We start from the raw sequence: 20,375 nt of genomic DNA on the forward strand, positions 1-20,375 counted from the left end.
GAAGGTACCCCTTCCCAATAGGCGCCTGGGAGCTGCCGTCTGCTGTTGGGCTGTATCTCACGCCTCCCTCTCGTCCTGTCTTACAGGGCTGGTGCGAAAGCTGCTGAGGGAGGAGGCGCCATCCCGCATCGCCGCCCTCACCGAGGAGCTCTTCCAGGCGGCGGGGAGCATCTCTGAGGAGGATGGGAGCGCGGCTGAGGTAGAGCCTCAGGCTCCCGGCCCGATGCCCCTCTCCAGCCCTCCTGAAGAAATGGGGGTTTCACGTGCTTCGCACCACGCAGCAGCGCTCGCCCAGGTTGGTGGCTGCGGTTCCCGCAGCTCTGCGAGCACGTACTCGTTTCCCATCTTTTGCGCTGATGCTAAACATTTAACTCTAGCGCTATTGGAATGTAAACAAAACTGTTTATTTTTTCATCTTTTATAGCGTGAAAGTCCAAAATAAAGTGAAAATGTTACATTTAAAAAGTCAATGCAAAATGTTGATCCTAAGTGTAAAAGTGTGCATCCTAATGGGAAAGGTTACTGGTGTCTTAGTGATGTTAAAGTTTTTATTAGTTCAATTGTCTAGTAGTATCTAATTGTAATTTCAAGTGAAAATGCAAGCATAGACTGCTGATGCATTAAAAATTTGGTACTGGTTTGGAGGAGAGGTCCTCCTCATCCTGTCCACGGATTCCGATAATGATAGCAGATACTTGAGGAAGAAGAAAACAAGCAAGCATGTTGTTTTAATTGTCTGGTAAACCTAGTACATAATATTAGAGTGGGAAGTATTCATTTTCATACATTATAAAAGTGAATTGTTGTTTATAATGTTTTTAATTTTAGTTTTTTTTCCTTCTGTATATTTCTTCTAGAGAAGTACTTATAAAGTAGTAAACGTCTACTTTAAAAGGTCTTTTTCAAAAAGGAGTCTGATGAGTAATACATGAATCTGGAATAAAAACAAGACCAGCCTAGTATTGTCCAACCTTTTCCTCCAGAATTATATTTTGAAGGGAGACTTAACTCATAGCAATTATCATCTAAGGAAGACTGATTTTGAAAGTCCTAAATTTGAGACAAGGAGCAAGATAGGTTAGCAAGTGTCAAAACAGAAAGTATGCTTAGTGCAGTCTATGAAGAAATACAGGAGCATAAAACTGGTATCCTTCAGTTCTTCCTGAATCAGTTGGGCTAAATTATTTTTAAACAAAGGAGAAATCATTAATTTGTAATCTGATATCTTCAATAAAAGGGGTCATAAAATGTCTTCTAGGTAGGCAAGAGGGTATTGGTAGGCAAGATCTGCCATGGAAACTAGGATTTGAAGTGATGGAAAGTGCAACCCTTCAAGGTGGGTTGTTAAATGAGCTTATTGCCTTTATGTAGGACTGCATCATCTTTTTAATGAGTATGTAGCAAGTAGCGTTTGTTTATTTGCTAATATCAGAAGATTCCTGATGTAGGTATTTAAAACAATTAAACTACTTAGTTTTCTTTTTGATAAGCAAAAGAGGTGAAGCCTTACTATAGATATGTTTTCAAACCTGATACAGTTCTTAAAGTTCTTTTCCAATCCCTTTAAATTTTTCAACATCTGTTTAGAATGTACATAATGTATTCTGAGAGCTGCCAGTGAATCAGTTGTATTTTGGACATGATGATGTGCAGTTGCACAAATTTTGTATCTATGAGTGTTTGTGAGAAAACTTCATCCCAGATGGATAGGGTAAGTGAGGTCATGTTTTGCTAAGTTTGGAAATGGACTTGATAGAAACACAGGTTAGGACATTGCAGTAATATGACAGATTAATGGGATTTGTTTAGGAACATATTTGAATGTTTCTGAAGTCCACCACTTCACTTACAGAATTTGCTATAATGCATACTTTCAAATTGGAGCTGAAGGCAATGTAAATGATGGATGATGTGACATACATGTGCTATTGGTCCTGTGATTAATTAATTCTTTTTAGTTTCAGGTCTTGTCAGCCTCGGATTTACACAGTCATGTTCTTTCTTACCTTGCTTCATCTTAGAAGTGTTCTAATGTTTTTAGAAAATGTGAAATAGTCTTTTATAAGACTGAATATGTCTTATGAAATATACTTATGAAAAGAGCATGTGCTTCCTGCCAGCTATTTACAATTCTTCTGAAATGATGGATCAATAGAAAAGAATGATCCATACTTTTAGCTGAAGAAATGCTTATGTGGTCCATTCAGCATGCCTGTTTTCAGGTCACTATCCCATATCTCCCTGTGGGATCATGTAACAGTTTCATAGAAAACTCACACCTTTGACTCCAACATAAAAGGAAGTTGCACAAACATGTAGACAGGTCATTACTGTGTTACACATGAAAGATGATTCCTTTTCCAATAGTAAATTTCAATGTGACCCAAATCCAGGACAAAATTAAATTTAATGGAATTCTCCTACTCAGGTTGAAGAGACCGCAGTAAGCCTGTGGAACTGGGCTGTGACCAAACACACGGGTTCTGTTGTTAATGATGAGCAAAGAGCTAAACGTACGTATGTGTTCTATACCTTCCTAAATGTGTCTTGTGTGCTGTAGCACGAAAAGGAAAAACTGCTGAGAGGCATATATGTAGTGCTGTAGATTTGTTTGGATCTTTGCAGATAGGGTGTAGACAGAGGAAAATACACTGCTAGGCTTGTATAAACTGTTCAGGAAAGAGCATCTTGGTGTAATAGTGATCTCGTGACACAGAATCGGTGTAGGCATTCTTATCACTCCCCCTTTCTGTGCCAGAGCATCAGTAAAGAGGTGGTGTGACCAAAGGAAGCTGTAATTTGCCTTCTAATGCTACGGTTTTAATATAAAAATGTATGGAAATAACATAGATGTAATTTTTAGACTGTTGGTCACTTAATTTATATCAAGTGAGATAGTTACAATCTCATCAATGAACATCAAGAAACAATCTCATCAATGTTTACGTACAGAAAAAACTCTAAATCCTCTTTTGACTTCCCTGCTTTAGCCAGCTACACAGCTGGTGGGTTTGCTTGGAGCCAGGAGCAGGGCTGGGCGAAAGCAGAAGTGACCTTTTGGTCTTTTCCCTCAACCTGTTCTTTATGTGGTTCTGCAGGATTGCAATATCTGGCCTACATTTTTGTCTTGAGGGATTATAGTCAAAATTATGTATAATCTGCATCATATAAATTACATCAGGTAAAGGGAGAAGGGTAAGTTTACACAAAATAAGTAGTAATTGTAGAGCATAATGTTCTCAGATCTTTTATCACAGCTGAAGGGCCAGGGAGGGGCTATTTGAAATACATTAAGTGGTGTCTTTTCCATCCCTGATGTATAAGGAAGGCCTGAAAATATTTTTGCTTTTTACTTTGAAAATGTAAAGATTATTAAACTTCATTTCCCTATTTTGCTGAAGGCTATTTTGAGGCTCTGAAGACATGTTACTGTAAGCACCTGCAATATAATTAAGTCTTTGAATACCATGGTTTAACTTAAACTCTCTCTAAAGTGTTTAATAGGTATTTTGATGAGAATATTTTTTTTTTTCCCTTACTGCCTAAAAAGCAGTTTTAAGCAGCTTGGCTAAAATTCAGACTGCTTTGACTCCTGAGGCTTTCAAATTTTTCTCTCTTGTAATTTAAAACGGCAAGCAGTCTTTCAGATACGGCAGGGCCTGCCTTTCAGAAAAAAAAAAAGAAGAGAAAAAGGAACTTATGAATGTCTGCACTGTTTTCTTGCAGTACGGTTTGTTGCTTGCAGACTGGTGTGCCTTTGTGAAGGCAGTGATCCTCCAGAGGGAACTATTCGAAGACAGATTTTGGTAAGGCTAAGGGTGGGTGAGCGATGAAGTACAGTTGATCATTAAGGGAAACCTTCAAACCCTGTTATAGTTGCTTTGGAAAGAGAGTGAAATATACCTGTAGTTCTGGGGAATATGAACATGCTGAAGGGGGACCTGTATTATCACAGGGGTACCTTGCTGAGCCAGTGCAGTTAGGAATTTCTGGACAGTGCAGTTAGCATTACATCTTTGTCATATGGTAAAATGTTATATGAGTAGCATATTGATTCAGTATCTTATAATATTGTCTAGTAGGGCATAGTCTTATGCTGCATCTAAGTGTTAAGGACTTCATTCAGACGTGAGAGGTGCTTGTCGGAAATCGAAGAGCTGAAATACCCCTCTCCTATGTTAGATATGTGCATCAACGAAAGGAGAGCTAACGTTCCTTTCTTGAAAGTGACTATATTCTCACAAAGCACTCACCATTTTCTCCTTCAGATGTCTATGAAAACTGGGAAAGGATGGATAGATATTGGAAAAGCTGATCTTGCAGATGGATTTCTAGAGATTGCAATGAGTGTAAGTTCTTTTCCAGTTTTAATTTCTTATAAGCATGCCTATTCGTAAGTTCTATGGGTGATGCCTATGCTTTGTTTTCCAGAGTATAGAAAAACTATATGCGAAGTTACTTAAGGGGAGCGATGGTGAAGCAGATATTCACGTGCACAGAGCTGATGTGGAGAAGAACCTCTTCAAAGTACTCTCTTATCAGGCTGAATCAGTATGTGTTCTTCCCAGTTTTCCTTATAAGTCACTAGGGGTATAGAGGGAAACTCTGACCTGGTTATTAGATGTGTGAATGCTTGGCATTGAAGATTTGCTGAGGGATATATTTCCTTTACTCAGATGTAAGATAGCAGCTGTTGTGTTTGCATTCAGTGTTGCAATCATTTAATGATTTTTAATTTGCCTAATTTATAGCAGTCTTTTCTGCTGTGGTGTTTTATATCTTCTAGTTCAGATTTGTTGCCCTATGATTTGGCTAGCATGGCTGTTTCTAAAACAAACAGCTGCCTTTCTGAATCATAAATGTGTCAGTTCCAAAGGTGTCCTGTGCTTGACTGAGGAAGGGCGATAGGACTTGTGTAGAGCCTGGGTCCCCCAAACTGCATTTGTGTATTCATGTATATTTGTATACATAACAAGACTAGTCACTTTGGAACGCTCATCATACTGCGCCAGTATTTTCAGCTAGGCTGATTGAAAGTATATGAAGGTAGTATTCATCATGGCTGCAGATAGCCAAGGTTCATATCTAACAGGTATTATAAGCCACGAGTGCAAAGTCTTCTGTAACTTACAACTTTCATGACTCTGCAAACTCATGAACATCATCAAAGCTATTAATATTATATGCTATCACACAGAGATCTTTCTATACATGAATACCCTCTCTTCCGTGACCTCATACATGCTGCTTTCCACGTATAAAGGCTTTAAACCGTGGGAGAATCAATATAAAATTACAAAATCTGGAAATAGTGAGTTCCATAACATTTGGTATTTTCTTTAAAGTTTCAACCTCTGTCATCATACAAATGAAGTAAGAATCGTGGTGATAATTATTAAAAAAAAAAGCCTAGTGCAATATGAGAGAAGTCTGAAAAAGTGCTAAAGGTTTTCTAGGGGATCAACAACACAAATTACAGTAATTCAAAGTATGTAATTTAGAAATTCTAAGTTTTGTGAGGCATTGTTGTGCCTGACTGAAGTTTCTGAGTACTTTATCAATGCTATAAGAGTATTACAGACATATGAGTGTAAATACAACAAAATGTAGTTGCCTGCATTTGTTGATAATACCACTGACCTCAGTATCTAGAAGGGGAGTACTATCTCCAAAATTCTCAAGAGCTTCCCTAAGCAGGCCAAAGGAGTGGCCAAAATTTTTAATTTGATCATGGAGACAAAAAAGGACCTTAAATTATTGGAGAGGTGGTTTAAGATTTGCTGAACTGTTGTATCATCTTAACATCTGAATGAACTTCTCCCATGTATCTGGCCTTTTCACACTACCTAAGGACTGCAGTGTTTTTCTGGATGTCTTTATCATCTGGCAATATAGAGAAATATACAGAATTATTGTAGCACTGTAAGGACAGATATCTAATTCCAAACCTAGCTTTACTGAATGGGGAAAAACCCAAGTCCTATTTTAGAGAATCAGCCTTTTAATGAATTTTAAGGACAAGTTGCTCACTAACGGTTTGTTGGCATGCTGTACTGCTTTTTTAGGCAGTTGCTCAAGGGGATTTTCAGAAAGCAGTGATGTGCGTGCAGCGCTGCAAAGATATGTTGATGAAATTACCAAAAGAGGTAAGTGAAATCATCCCTTCTTTATTATTCCAAACTTTGAAAATCTGCTTTCCTCTCTATATATTAAAGAATGACATACACCATATAACATTTTGCAAAGTACTCTGAACTGTGTATCTCTTCTGTGGTTGGTTGCTTCTTTGAGATTTTCTTACTAAAAATTTTGCATGGAAACAACAGGTTTTTTTCTTCAAAGTTCTTTTTTTTTGTTTGTTTCTCATAATTTATCATTTGAAATAGCATGATTAACTCTTCCTAAAGAATGAGAGAAGACAAATCGGCAAGCAAGGCAAAAAGATTTCTAAGTTGAATATGCCACCTACTCTTCTGCAGAACCAGCTGCGTTTTACATCTTGATCTTGTATATTGCTTCTTCACTTGTACCCATGTGAACTTTTGTCTAGAGACAGATGGAACAAGAGAAGAGCTGAGTTATAAGTTTTTGATATGCAAGTCTGTCACTACCCTCAGTACTCATCATCATCTTCATGAAGCTGTAGAGCTATGAATGGAGGCTTCCCATTGCACTAAACTGTGTTTTTTGTAGTTCTTGTGTCATAGAACAATGTCCAAAGAAAACAAACTCTAGCATATGCAGACTAGTTCTTTGTTTGCAAAGATGAAAGTCTGATATGTTTATATCGGAATAAACTTCCCCACATTTATTTTCATTTGCTTACTTCAATGTTTTCCCAATATTTAAGAAACATTTTGTTCCTGTCTCTGTGGTACAGGTAATAAAATTCAAAGGGGTAGATACGAATTCTGAAAGAGAAATATCGTTGGAGTTTAATTGCGTTTTTAACCAATTAAACTCCAACTAATTTTAGATTGTTTTTTGTGATCTGCAGGCCTTGTTCAGTGCATCTGAGTGACTAAGTCAGTTGCAGGGGTCTAGCTTTGATTTGAATCATAAGAGCAGAGCTTCTCACTGTGAATTGTTGAAAGTGGTCGCTGGGATCTTTGCATTTCATTTTAAATGAATTTTATCTCTTCATTTCATTTCATGCTTTCCACTTAAACTCCTCCATTAAATAATATTAAACTTCTCATGATGAATGCCCTTCACAAACCAGGAGCACAAACCAGGAGCAGACAAGGAGAAGGTTTCTGATCACGAGAGATGCAATTTACTTCTGGTTTAAAGAGTGTTATTTAAACAATGAGAAAAAAGGAAACAGCTAGTGATTGCTGAGTGACTTGGAAATTTTTGGGCCACTAGGTCGGTCCTTAACTCTTCCAGGCTCCCATTGTACCAGAGACCACTTGCAGAGCATCACAAGGAGGTGGTTGTGTTATGGTAATGTATGGTAGCACGATCAGCTGGAGAGGATTTGCAGCTTGTGGATCGTCAGCGGTCTGTGAACCGTAACTGGGAACTCTTGCCCTACAGGGTGAAATGCCAAAATTGTTCCAAACACTTGTTGTTCAGAGAGGTGCCAGGTTTATGGGGATGTTTAGTGTTATGCTTGATGCCTGGAACATAGTCATTCACTGAAATAGTATTTTAATTATCCTTTGAAATACGTCTTTTCCAAGCATGCAAGTAAATGACTGGGGTATGCCACAGTATGCCTACTTTCCATGAAACCCTCTCAATACAGTAAACTTTATGTTCTGGAAAGAAAACGTTCACAAATGAACTTATGAAAAATAAGGGTTTCTCGTCTGAGAATGATTTGATTTTTGTTTGTTTGTTTGTGTTTGTTCATGCATACTGAATCTGTGCTTTTGTCTCTGGATTGCAATGAGATAAACAATAAATTTGAAGCAAGGTGTTGGGTTACCTCTCTCATTCTTGCCTGAGGATTTGAAATGTGTAGTCACTTGCAAGAAACATCATTTATACTTGGAAAAGAAAGTTACTGCAGAGGCAAAATGGATGTAAATATTGGCAGCCTGTTAGCATATAAAATGACTTTTCTGTCTCTTCTTTGGATGACATATGACAGCTGCAAATCATTTCAAAGGAAAGACAAGTTTTTATGAACAGACATTGTTAGGGCTGACTGATAAAGCAGAAGGCAACAGTGCTCTGAATAACCGAGCATTCAAAACCAGTTTTCTCCTAAAATTTGTAATGTGGATGATGCTTTTTTAATCCCAAAGAGACATGCTGGGAAGAAGCCTACCATGGAAGAGGTAGAGTCCTCTTCACTTAACTATGTAAAACTTTTTTGTCATTTTTAAAAATGAAGTTGTAATATTCCAGCTTTTCCTCTCAAGTTTTAATTTCTATTGTTTACTTTACACAGTTCTAGTGCTTTCAGCATGATTTCTTGAGGAACTATTGTACCTCATGTATTTCAAGAATCCTGCTGTTTTGCGTGTCCTGGACTAGTTAATGATGCTTCACTTTCCCACACAATTATGATTCCATTTTAGTCATGTTCAATATCCCCTTATATAAGGTCAGAAGTGATAACAGTGGATATATCTTTAAAGTAAAATGCATTTTAAAGAATCTGAGACTGGAGCGCCATAGATCTAATAGTGTTTCTGCAAGAATATTGTAGAAGCAGGAGTCTTTTATTGCAGACTTGTTACCTGTCAATCCTCTGTTACAATTTTGGAGTGGAAACCTATGAATGGAAGAGGTATGAACAGAGCTCCTTCTGGCTCAGGTAATGTGCAAAGGCAAACAAAATAAAAATCCTGCTTTTGAGATGTAAAAATATGTGTGAAGGAGACGGGGGGAAAAGGGAAAGTAGAGGTTTAATTAAAAATGTGAGAATACAAGATTTTAGCTGAGCCAAATTAGCTGAGCAAATACTTAGTGACTGTCTTAACTCAGTTGCCTAACGTTTATGTCTGCTTTCCACATAGATTTTCATGTCATTAGAAGGAAAGTCTTCTTTCCATGGTTCTCATCAATTCTCTCCCTAACACTGCTTCCGAAGAGATTATTTTTATGAAGAGGCTGTTCCCAGTTCTTGTGCCATTCATAAGTGATAGTGAAGGGATTTGAAAAAGAGTAGACGAATTCTTCTGACCAGTTTTAAATGGATTTGTTTTAAACAGTGTTTGAATTTCTCATAAAGGAGGTGCTTCACTGAGAGCAAGTTCCTTGAGTGATGAAAGACACAACCATCAAGGTGGAAAAGGAATAGTTAGAGATGGTTTGGGTAGGATCCAAATAAGTAATGTGGTACTGCTAAGGAAGAAAAAATGTAGGCTATTGGGAAGAGTATCCTCATGCCAAGGTCACAGCCTCAGCTCAGAAAATTTGTTTTTATTTCTTCTTGTTCTTTTTCTTTTAAATAGTCAGAAGAAAACAAATGGCAACATGTCAAATTCAAAATGGTTATGGTCACAGTTGTCAAAAAGGATTTGTAGAAATGCTTAGAATTAATTACAGCTGGTGCTTTGGAGATTATTTTATATTTTATTCTTGTGGAAAATTACCGAATCCTGATGACAAAATTTGAGGAGGAAATAAACCTTTGCAAAGTGCAAATAATTATTTGGAGAAAGAGATGTAGCTCCATCTAGTGTGTTAAGATTTCCCTGTACTGAGAATATATTAGATCAGAAAACAAATGCCTAGTTATTATTTTTCTTTCTAACAGTTCTTCATTCACAGCATTTGGAATTGAATCTGGTTTTGTGGAATTACCACTGTGTTTTCTCCTGGGTGGTCCTTTGTGCTGTCATTTAACTTTTAGAAAAAGAATGGGGAGTCATGACTCCCAGGTTCTGTTTCTGTCTCTGCTATTGATTTGCTGTGATCTTGAGACCAGGTCATGTATAACTTTTGTGTATGACTATATTATATGTCAGGTGAGAATGACGACACTTGCTTCTTCAAAACCCCTGTGGTTAAAACTGATAAAGCCTACTAAGTGTTTGAATAGAAGATGTTGTAGAAGGTGGTGCAACAGGTTGAAGAAAGTGATTGAGTGCAATTTTTAATGTGAGGATTTAGAAAGAAAACAAAATTTTCTGTTCTCTAGTAAGAATGTCTACTGAGATTAGTTTGTGTGATTTATGTGGTTTCTAACTGGTTAAGAAGTGGGAAGGGATAGGAATGTTGCACATATCAGAAGACTGGATGAATTTATCTCTGTCATCCCATTTAATTCTAAGTTTCACTTATCATTGATAGCCAGAGTTACGACATTGGGAAGATGGACATGAAATATTCTGTTGGCAAAGAAATGCAGGTAAGAAGTAAAGAAATTGCTGTTTACAAATAGGAGGATTTTATTAACCTGGCTCCACTGTATCATCTGCCTCTGCTGTGCCAAACCTGACTAGTGATTCTTTGGCCTTCTCTTTAGTACTGTCTGCTATGAAGTTTGGCAAATCTGCAAGTTCAGTTGCTATGAGTGTCAGTCTGAGAGTTCAGTCACTGATGGGTGCCCTTAAATCACATTTGAATCTACTATTTCACAGAAATTAAATTGTAGAAAATAAGGCTGAAGTAGACCCTGAAAGGCCATCTCTTCTTCTCTATCCACAGTGGATATAGAGATTTTAATCTCTTCCTCTTTATATAAATCATTTATATATTTGAAAGCCATTATCATATATGTCTTCGTGTTGTTTTTTTCTTTTCTCTCAGTGAAGTTTGTACCTCCTGTTCCTTCAATTTCTTCTTTCATTCTGTTTTTTCCACATCTCTGATTTTCTTTGCTACCCTTCTGTTCTCCTCTGAACTCTAGTTGATTCATGTCCTGTGTGAATTGCAGTGCTGAAGACTGGATACGCTTCAGAACTGAGCAATCACTTTATATGTCTGATACCAGGCAGGCACTCTTTTGACTCAAAGAGTTTTTATTTTTCATGACCTTAAATTTTAAGTCTTTTGTATTCACATGTATGTTCATGTGTCGCTATTTTTTTTTTCTGCTCTTCAGATGGCATTTAAACTTCCAGTTTGTTTCTCTTTCCAGGCTAAAGTGCTGCGATTGTTAGCTACAGCCTATTTCGAGTGGGATTGCAATCTGTATCTTGACAAGGCATTGAAGGCTATAAGCTTGGCAAATCAGGTAGTAATGTGTTACTGTATTTATAGTGTATAACTATGTTTTGATGTTCCCAGCTTTTTTATAGAGAATTACTTCTTTGCATGTAGATGTAGAGCTGTCTTGCTCCCTCATACCTATTAATAGTAAGGTCCTTTGATAGTGATATGACTAAAATTTCTCTGGCACCCATTCATGAAAATTGTACAAACAGAATAAACTACAGTGTGGTCCACGGGAGATTTATAGCAGCTGGCTTTTTATGCACCAGACCTTTTGTCTTGCTTTGGTTATAATGGATATGTCCGTACTACATTTTGAGTTCCCATCTCATTATCTGTACAAATATTTGAGCAAGCGCCAAACAGAGTTCATTTTTGAAAGCTGTGTAGCCGTGCTACATCAGTCTTATTTCAAACAATTAATTTAGCTATTGCACTTTACTAACATGACTGTATTTCTTCTGGAACCTGAAAAATGAGCTGTATAAACATACCAGCTACCCTGAAGAAAGTTCATACCTCTCTAAGCAGTCACTATAGTGAGGTCTCTTGCTCTTGTACAAATTCCATTTCCCATATAAAGACTTGAATTAATTTTGTGCTTCTATCTTTTCAAGTTAGTTATTAGTTACAGTGACTTAAATTTGAAAAATTTGTATTTGTCTTTGGTTGACCATTTTTAAATTTCCATTATCTCTTTCATACAAAACAAGTTTTAAGTATAAAATCCTGTCTTAAATGAAAGCTCAAATTCAGTTTTCTACATGCTGTTAAAACTTTCAGACAGATGATGATGCACGTGCTCTTGAGATCAGGATAAAAGGCAGTGTATTTTAATAATTCAAATAACATGCCACCACAGTATCTAAGCTCTTTGCAGTTTTTATTGTATTTACTTTCGTAAAACCTTTTGAGGTGGAAAGTGTTTTTATCATCATTTTTGATAATGTATGTTTTGATGTTGTATGAGGGTATGGAAAACTAGAAGAAAATTATTATTCTAGAGTCTGGAATGTGCACTGTTTTAGTGAGAGCTCTAGTATACAGTCTTCGTTATTTCTATTTGCTCCCATTGTTGTTCTCTCCTAAATTTTGCATTATTATTAGCTACTTTTGAATTCTGCTCATATTAATTCTGGACTAATCCAAGCAATTCACACATAGAAAAGCAGGAAATGTTTCTGTCATTCAGTGTTGTTCAGTTTCTGTTTAAAAGTATCGGAAATGGGCCACAGCAAAATGAGAATCATGTATCTCTTGCTTTCATTGTTCTTGTGGTCTTTTGGAAGTATAAGAAATAATAATAACGATGCACATTGCATTTAAGAAGAAAATAATTGCCTACCTGTTGCTTCAGTCATTAAAATGGAACTGAAGAATACAGTGGAGTGTATGTGATTTCCTAATATTTGTCTGTGTTATGAATGTGCTGGACTCTCACGAGATCTGTATTCTACAAATAGCTGTCCCAGTAATGTAGTATTTTTCATTGTGCAGGAGAATTTGCATCCAGCAGGGTTTTTTTTGAAAGTTAAAATTCTTCTTAGAAGTGGAGCATCAGATGAAGATATCAACTCAGGTATCACAGCTCTGTATATGTTTCATAGTAAGGTCATACTACTCCATATCCAAGAAGATGGCCTGAGTTGTAGATAAGGATTTATTTTTTTTCTTTTCTTTCTCTTGTGTTTTGGAGGAATCTTCATTAGCTAAATGTCGTTCTGGTTTTAGAGTGTGAGACATAGTAGTCAGTGTTAACAGAGGAGTTATCCAGGTGCTAATGTAAGTTTGAATTAAGCATTATTTTGTTTTTGTTGAGAATGTAAGTAGACTTGCTGGAAATAGGGAAGGGGGAAGACTGTGAAGCCTGTTAGAATGAAGACAGTGAAAATATAGCAATGTAAATGTATGGTTTATTTTAGACATATGCCTAAGGTTACTCAAGAAGGGTGGATTGTCTCTTATGCAGTCAGCATAGAAGAAAGGCTTGTGAAACATTGCTATTCTCTGTGTGTGATTTTGCAGATTTTGTCCAAGAAACATCAAGTGCTGATCAGTGTGTTGTTATAAACCTGTGTTACCAGAGTTTACTTAGTTTATCTGGGGCATATAAACTCTTTTCTCTTTATTCCTCAAACTTGTCATTTGAAGAGAACTGATTTTTCTATTAGCATGAGAGAGAAGAAAGTTTTGGGGAGACTTTAATATAGGAAAGGTAATGTGTCAGGAGAAATTTATTTCCATAAATAATGAAATCTTAAAGAAGCGAGGCTTTGTACTCTTCATGGTTGGAAATGAGTGGATGTCTGTCTTTTCTTGTATGGCTGGCAGAAAAGAGTGTTGTGAGTATGCGCTGCAACTTCTCTTTCTTTTGAGTGAAGGTTCCTGCTAAGTTTTAGGCATTTGACTAAAATCTTGTATTGTGCACTTGTACAGAAGTGCCTTAGAAATGCTTCATTTAACATGTTACAGTCATGTCCCTATGTGTTCCTTCTCTGATCTCATCCAAGCTACAAATGTATAAATCTTGTTATTAACCATCCAGCACAGTCTAGCAATTTTTAAACTTTATCTGAGTGGTCTAAAACTGATACCTGTTTACCAGCACCAGCTGATGCTAAAGGCATTAGGCTTAAGTAGTTCCCATTGCAATGTGATACCACCACACAGCCTGAGCACTGACCTCAGTCCTAAGTGGTTCCTGCTGGATAAGGATAAGACATTTTGATGCAAAGCAGCTTGAGGCAAAAATTTGTGCTACTAATGCCTATGCTGTTCCTGTTAAAGAGACAGAGGGCTAGAATTCCAGGGCTATCCGTCTGTCACCTTTCTGTAGCACTACATTAATTGTACAGCGAAAGGAAAGTCAAAGCACAATAGACATGTTTTATTCTTCCTTTTGTTTTAGAACTATTATATTGGGTTTGGTTTTTTTGTTTTTGTTGTTTTTTTTTTTTCAAAGAAGCTGTAAGAGGTAAATGGTGAATTGAGCAGTTAAGTTGGTTAAATAATCTCAACTGCTCTGTGTTCTGTCTAGCTGTTGCAGAATTCCTGCACCATGAGATGTCTTTAGACTTTTGTTTGAATACTGCCAAACTGCTGCTGGAGCATGGAAGGTATGAAAGCATCGCTAAGTGGGGTGAACACAATATTTGGGCTTTGTAGGTGTTCTTTTATAAGCAAAGAACATCTGTTATACAGTGATGCTTTATTTTAAATAAAAACTCCCAGAGGTAGGTAAACAGTTTTGAGAGGGAGTCTTTTCTATAGCAAGGTGATACAGATTATGGCAGCAGCAGCAGAACAGGGTGTGAAAGAATGTTGGGTGGCAATTTGCAATGCTGTAGCCTTACTTTGGAATGATTAAGATTCTCCCTATGTAGTTTTAATATATATCTGGAATAATATATCTGGAATAATATATATATGAGTCTGGAATTATCTGAAATCTTTCTTCCATATTAACTAACCAACCCTCAGAATGAAAGAGTTTGGAGTCCCAGAATCATTCTTGTGAAAAACAGTATAAGGATGAACAAGTTACTGCAAAATAAATTGAGGCATGAAATTTCACACTGTTGAATGCTCCATCATGATTAGCTATGTATATACTTCTATCTTGCAGTAAATTCTTACTCTTTCGTTGTGAGGAGTACACTCTCTTGTGTGAATACTGTGGAACAAGCATGTGCTAATAGGAAGTTACTACTGAATAGGTGAACCGCAGTAAATTCATACCTTGACTCACTCTGTCAGTGTGATTGTGTGCCAGTAGTACTAATGAGAAACATGGTGTACGGTCTGAATATGTTATTCTTTAGAATGGAAAATTAACAGCTCTTCTTGTACAGCCTCTTAAAAATGCACCTCTGTGAATAGGGAGTCAGTTGGTTTTGATTTTCTGAAATCTGTTCCTGAACGATTTGAATCTTCACCTGACCTTGGAAAAATTACCCTGCTCCACATCGAGTTCCTGTTGCAGAACAAGAGGGAACTGCTTGCTAAGCAAAAGGTTGAAGAAGTTATTATAGGTCTGTATCCATCTTTTGCTGCTGTTTACCGAAAGCTAGATTTAGTTGGCTAAAGTCTTGAGTTCTGATTTTCACTTTTTTGCTTATTCTCATCTTTCTTACTATTTGTGTCTGTTTTCCCTTATGTTTCTTTTGCATGACAACTGTCAACTTCCATAATGAATGACAGTCATGATAAAGCTCAGGGTTAAATTCACAGTTCCTCCTCAGTGTAGACTGTGTGTGACTGATACATGTGGGATTTGAAACATTTATCAGAAGTTCTGTGTAATGTTAATACTTTGTCCATCCAGCCCAATGTGTTTGTGTTTGTAAGTATTAGAACAGGTTGCATATCCTTGTTTGAGCAGCTGAATAACAGTTTCTTTTTCAGGTCTGTTGCACCTGTAGCACTGTAGTTATTTTTTGACTGTCAGATCTTCTGGAAGTCAGACCGTATTTTACATAGCATCAAGCTAGGTGCAAAAGCCACATTTACATAGTTCAAGCATTAAAATATTTATTCTCTTACCGAGTGTTTTTTGGGGGTTTTGTTTGGTTGGTTTTTGTTTGTTTGTTTTTTTTTTTTTTTCCAGAAGCAGGATATGAAACGCTGGGTCCTGGCTGAAACTATTGCTGTGCCAGTGTTTTTTGTTGTAGGCTATGGGACAGTCTTTCTCAGATAGTTCTTAGGTGCTTCTCAGTGTGCTGCTTAAAGTTCTTGTAAAGTGATGATTTGCAGTGTCTTTTCAGGTCATTATACTGGGAAACAGCTGTTGCCTGAAGCCTTGAACCAGCTGCACATTATCTTGTGGGACAGAGCTGCCAAACATTATGAGGTTTGGGACCAAAAAGCAGTGTTGTTATTTGTATCAATAAAAATGAAGGTCTGCTTTTTTTGACCTCTTCGGTATGTCTATTTTTGGTTAGAATGCAAGCTGTTACTAAGATCGCTGTTCCAGTTGGCACTAGTTTTATTTTCATCCATCTGGGTGCTGTTTTCCATTACAACAACAAGTTTCAGGTAGCCTCATCTCAAGGTTTGTACATGGGAACAGTTACGGCCAGAACAGATCAGCCAACGAACCTGTGCAGCCCATCATTCTGGTTCTGTCCTGGGAAGGGTACAAAAAACTGGAAATATTTTTACATTGAGCTGTTTATTTTACAATTCTTACCCTCTGATGGTCAGTTGTTGCTTTAAGGAGCATGAAATGTTATCATTTGTACATTGATTTTCTTTTTAGCCTATGTAAAGCAGCTTTGGATGCTTACATTGTATCTTAGTTCATATACATTCGTACTGTATGTATAAGTTCTGTTATTCAAAACCAGACACCTTATTCTTTCCGTATTTGGAGAAAATGAGCTCATGTTCTACTCTTGTATTTCTGTCATATGCTCATTTCTTGAATATATAAAGAAAAACACATGTGCCATTTTATTACCTCTCATCTGTGTAGATAAGGAGGGAATTTTGCTAATGACACAGCTTCCGTCCTCATTTTAAAATAAATTCTCTGTCCAAATTGGAACTATAGTTGGGAGTAATATCTTCAGCGTAGTATCATCAAGGTTCATAGTCTAAATGGGATAAACACTTTTGTTTTTTTCTCTTAGTTTCAGTTGCTTTGTATCGTGACGAGAGAGATTTTTTGAAATAATATTTCTGCTTTGTATTTAGTCATAAGAATGTCCTTTCTAGGTCAGATGAATGACCCATCTAGTCCAGTGTCCTATCTTTGATAATGGCTGTAAGAATAAGGGAAGAGTAGGAATAGGTAAAGCGTCAGTTCTCCTAATAAGTATTATCTGCATTGTGGGACCAATGATTGCTCTTCTGGGGGAAAGGTTACACTAGAATATACTTGAGTATCTAAATCTTTCATTTCCTCTGACCTTTTTTTTTTAAATTTGGGAAAACATAGGCAGTTTAATCACCCAAATAAGGGTGTGTTTAGGGTTTTTTTGTTTGTGTGTGGTGGTTTTGTTTTTTTTTTTTAATTTCCTAGGCAAAAAGCTATTCTGAAGCTCTTCACTGGTACAATTACTCTGTCAGCTTCTACACACCTGGGCAGATAGATCAGAACTTGGCTAAGCTGCAAAGGAATATGGCCTCTTGCTATCTTCATCTGAAACAAGTTGACAAGGTATATATAATATATATGTATACACATTTATTTATTTGCATTGTTTTTATTTTTGTGGCTATGTCATTGGGACTTATTTTACACCTTTGTTACTGTACCTCTTTTGCTTTGAGAGAGGGAACTGTCTTTGCCTATTTGCATCATTTGGCAGAGAGATGTTCATCATCTTAGCTGCTGTGGGGGCCTCTTGTATCACCTATCATTCTAATGGGGGAAACAGTCCACAAGTTGTGTGACCATGCCTCAGTATATCAGGTTTCCTCTCAGAGGTGGTCTTCTCTTCAGGGCAGATGAGCACTGGCAGGAAAAACGTTTGATATGTCTCACTAGAACTTCCCACAACAGTGTGTTAGCTCTCACCTCTGCAGAGAAGTGTACCTGCTTTACCTATCTAGGCCTTCTGGTTTGGGGGTGTTAAACTTCACAGTTCAAAGTGGCAGAAGGGAGTTTAATTCTTCAGCATTCTCAGGGCTTCTCTTGCTTTCTGATTCTGTAGCACTAATTTTGAGGAATTGGCTTTTTCCTCTATCTGGTCATTGTCAGCCTTTGGTGCCATCTTCTGTTCTCGTCGCTTTACTTTTCTTTCCAGGGAAGATGTTGCCAAGCCAAACTTCTTGAGTAATTATATAAATATCAACAATGTAACCATTAACATTTTGTGTATCTTTTTAGCTCTCTTCTATCACAAATTATATTACTGATTTCAAGATGTCATTGTACTGATTTCCTTTAATCTATTCTGTGAACAGGCTAAAGAAGCAGTTAAAGAAGCAGAGAGGTGTGATCCAAACAGCATCTTTACTAAATTCAGTGTCTATAAGATTGCAGTGATGGAGAAAGATACTGATAAAGGTAGAACTTGAAAGATAAAAGGTCCACTACAAGGAGCAGAAATGCCTAATATATTAAAAAATACTAAGCAGATTTGGACTGTTCATCTTAAGAAGGACACAATAGAGGGAAGCTAGAAGAAGGGTCTGTGAAATCATTGAAACTGTTAGGCTGTAGATATAAACTGTCAGAGTGGGATGCTTTTTGCACACAATATGTAAGATGTGGAGTCCATTGCCATATCTGATATTGTCTGGATGGAGCCTCTGGCTAGGAAGTCTCTAATCTTTTCATGGGCAGAAGCTATAGTAGCATCCCAGGGTGAGAATTATTGTATACTTACTGTTCTAATATTCTTTTGTATGCATATACAATATAAAAAAAGGATACTGAGTTACTGAACCTTAATGGAACCATTATTGCTGCTCTTAATATCTCTGTTACCTGAAGTTACCAGAAAATACATGAATTACTGAAATGATTTAAAGAATAACATATCTCTGTAGACTCTTTTCTTCTTTATAATGAGTTCTGCCATTTCATATTTTAATGAGAATCTTGATTCAAGTAATAAAAATGGAGAAATACAGTCTATACTTACTTAGAATACAGAGTAACATGCAGAGCTTATTTTCTGATGAGTTCTGTGGCAATTAATTGTTCTCTATACGTCTTTTTAACGACAGCATAATTTGTTCACATAATATAGAATGGGAACCACAGCACAGTGTGAACATAAAAGCAGCAGCACCCTTAGCATAAGCCAAGATGTGGGAGCTTGGAATCACGCCCAGACAATGTATTAGAGAAAGTCTTCTGTCTTCAGTGACAAACAGTTATTTAGCAGAACAAAATTAAGGATGTGAGATACAGTTTCATTTGTTTGGCATCCTTGTTTCCTTAGATTAGTAGCTTGGAAAACCTTTCTAGGAAGAAGTGCATAATTTTGGAGAAGTGCTGGTGTGGTCAGGTTTTCTTGTCTTGTTTTTTCGTATTAAAAAAAAAATTACAGCCTTTCGTAAGTCGTTTCTAAAGCCTTACTAAAACAGTAGAACTTTCCACCTTCCAATTGCTTCTCTAAAAAAACCTGAATTTTTCCCTATGTATATTTCAGCTGTGGAAGCAGTTATTGAAATGGGGAAGCTAGCAGAAAAGCCATCTCAACGTGAAGAAAAGCTGAGAGTGGATGAAAATACAGGCACTAACCTCCTGAGTTTAGCTGCCCAAATTGCTTTAGAGGTAGAGCAGATAACGTCTTAACTTTGCTTTATTGATATAAGTAGGACAGCTGTAACCTCTGTAACCTGGCCTGCTTTTAATATTTCTATGTATTTCATGCGTTTCTAAGTATTTCATGCTTCTGTGACAAAGGTCTCACTCAAATGTGTTGTGTAATGCGAAGTAGAAATTGATTTCACATATAAAGAAATTGTATTTTTTAATATTTCTTCAGGAAGATAAAGGATTGTGAGTTATAAATGTTGCTATCTGGAAATGACATGGTGTATTTCTGTAAAATTCTCCTTAGCAAAATGTTACGTCTTTTTCTGCCTCTGGGCTTTGATCTTTGATGTGCTAAGGGGAACCCGTGTACAAAATACACATAAGTCAGCGATGAAAGACTGAAAAGTCACTTGTCCCTCCTAATTTGCCTCTTGATTGGTGACTTGAGTGATGTCTGAACTGGCTGATTACATTAGCATAATTAGAAGAGGCTTTTGGTTGCCTTTTAGGGCTTTGTTCATAGCACTGTAAAGTGCTGAAAGCCTTGCCAACCTGTACTGATCCTGTTCTTTTGCATGGAATCGTATGATCTCTCCTTATGGTTTTCTCTTGACTCTGAGGCTCTTCTGTGCGGAGTCCTTTGTTCTTTTTCCTGCTAGTAGACTGCACAGACTTTTGGAATATGCTGTTGCTTTGGGGGTTTTTTTTGGTGTAACTGAGGTAGTGCAATTTATACAAAACATGTTTTAATTTCTTTTCAGAATGAACAACAGGTTGTGGCTATCAAAGCTTTGAAGTATTTGTCTGAACATTTACAGGACTGCCGACAATTATTTGCAGCTTTAAAGTGAGAATTCAATATATTTACAAGGAAAGAGAAATCTTTCTGGTTTCTTTTTCAGAAATAATTTATTGTATTGAGGAAGGTGGAAAACAGAGTAGATGAAAGATTAGTGAGCAGTCTTTTTGGTGCTGCAGATGTACCTCAAGCCTGAACTCTTAATATCTACAGATGTTTGTCGTGGTTTAACCCCACGCAGCTGCT

At 36.9% G+C, this 20,375-nt stretch overlaps 1 protein-coding gene across 1 annotated transcript; it reads left to right on the top strand.

Moving 5' to 3' along the window:
* Positions 1-86: 86 nt before the first annotated feature.
* TEX11 (testis expressed 11) lies at positions 87-20,177 on the top strand (the record flags this gene model as incomplete). The annotated part of the gene is made up of 17 exons (XM_009581242.1): positions 87-199; positions 2,429-2,513; positions 3,727-3,806; positions 4,269-4,349; positions 4,432-4,551; positions 6,066-6,146; positions 8,685-8,770; positions 10,252-10,309; positions 11,042-11,137; positions 12,613-12,694; positions 14,153-14,231; positions 14,995-15,146; positions 15,879-15,964; positions 17,138-17,275; positions 18,025-18,127; positions 19,221-19,345; positions 20,092-20,177. Coding segments are annotated over 17 exons (1,651 nt in total), but the record flags the coding sequence as incomplete, so codon positions are not given.
* Between the last annotated feature and the right edge of the window lie 198 nt (positions 20,178-20,375).

This window comes from Fulmarus glacialis, unplaced genomic scaffold (genome assembly GCF_000690835.1).
Source record: "Fulmarus glacialis isolate BGI_N327 unplaced genomic scaffold, ASM69083v1 Scaffold50440, whole genome shotgun sequence".
Taxonomy (NCBI): domain Eukaryota; kingdom Metazoa; phylum Chordata; class Aves; order Procellariiformes; family Procellariidae; genus Fulmarus; species Fulmarus glacialis.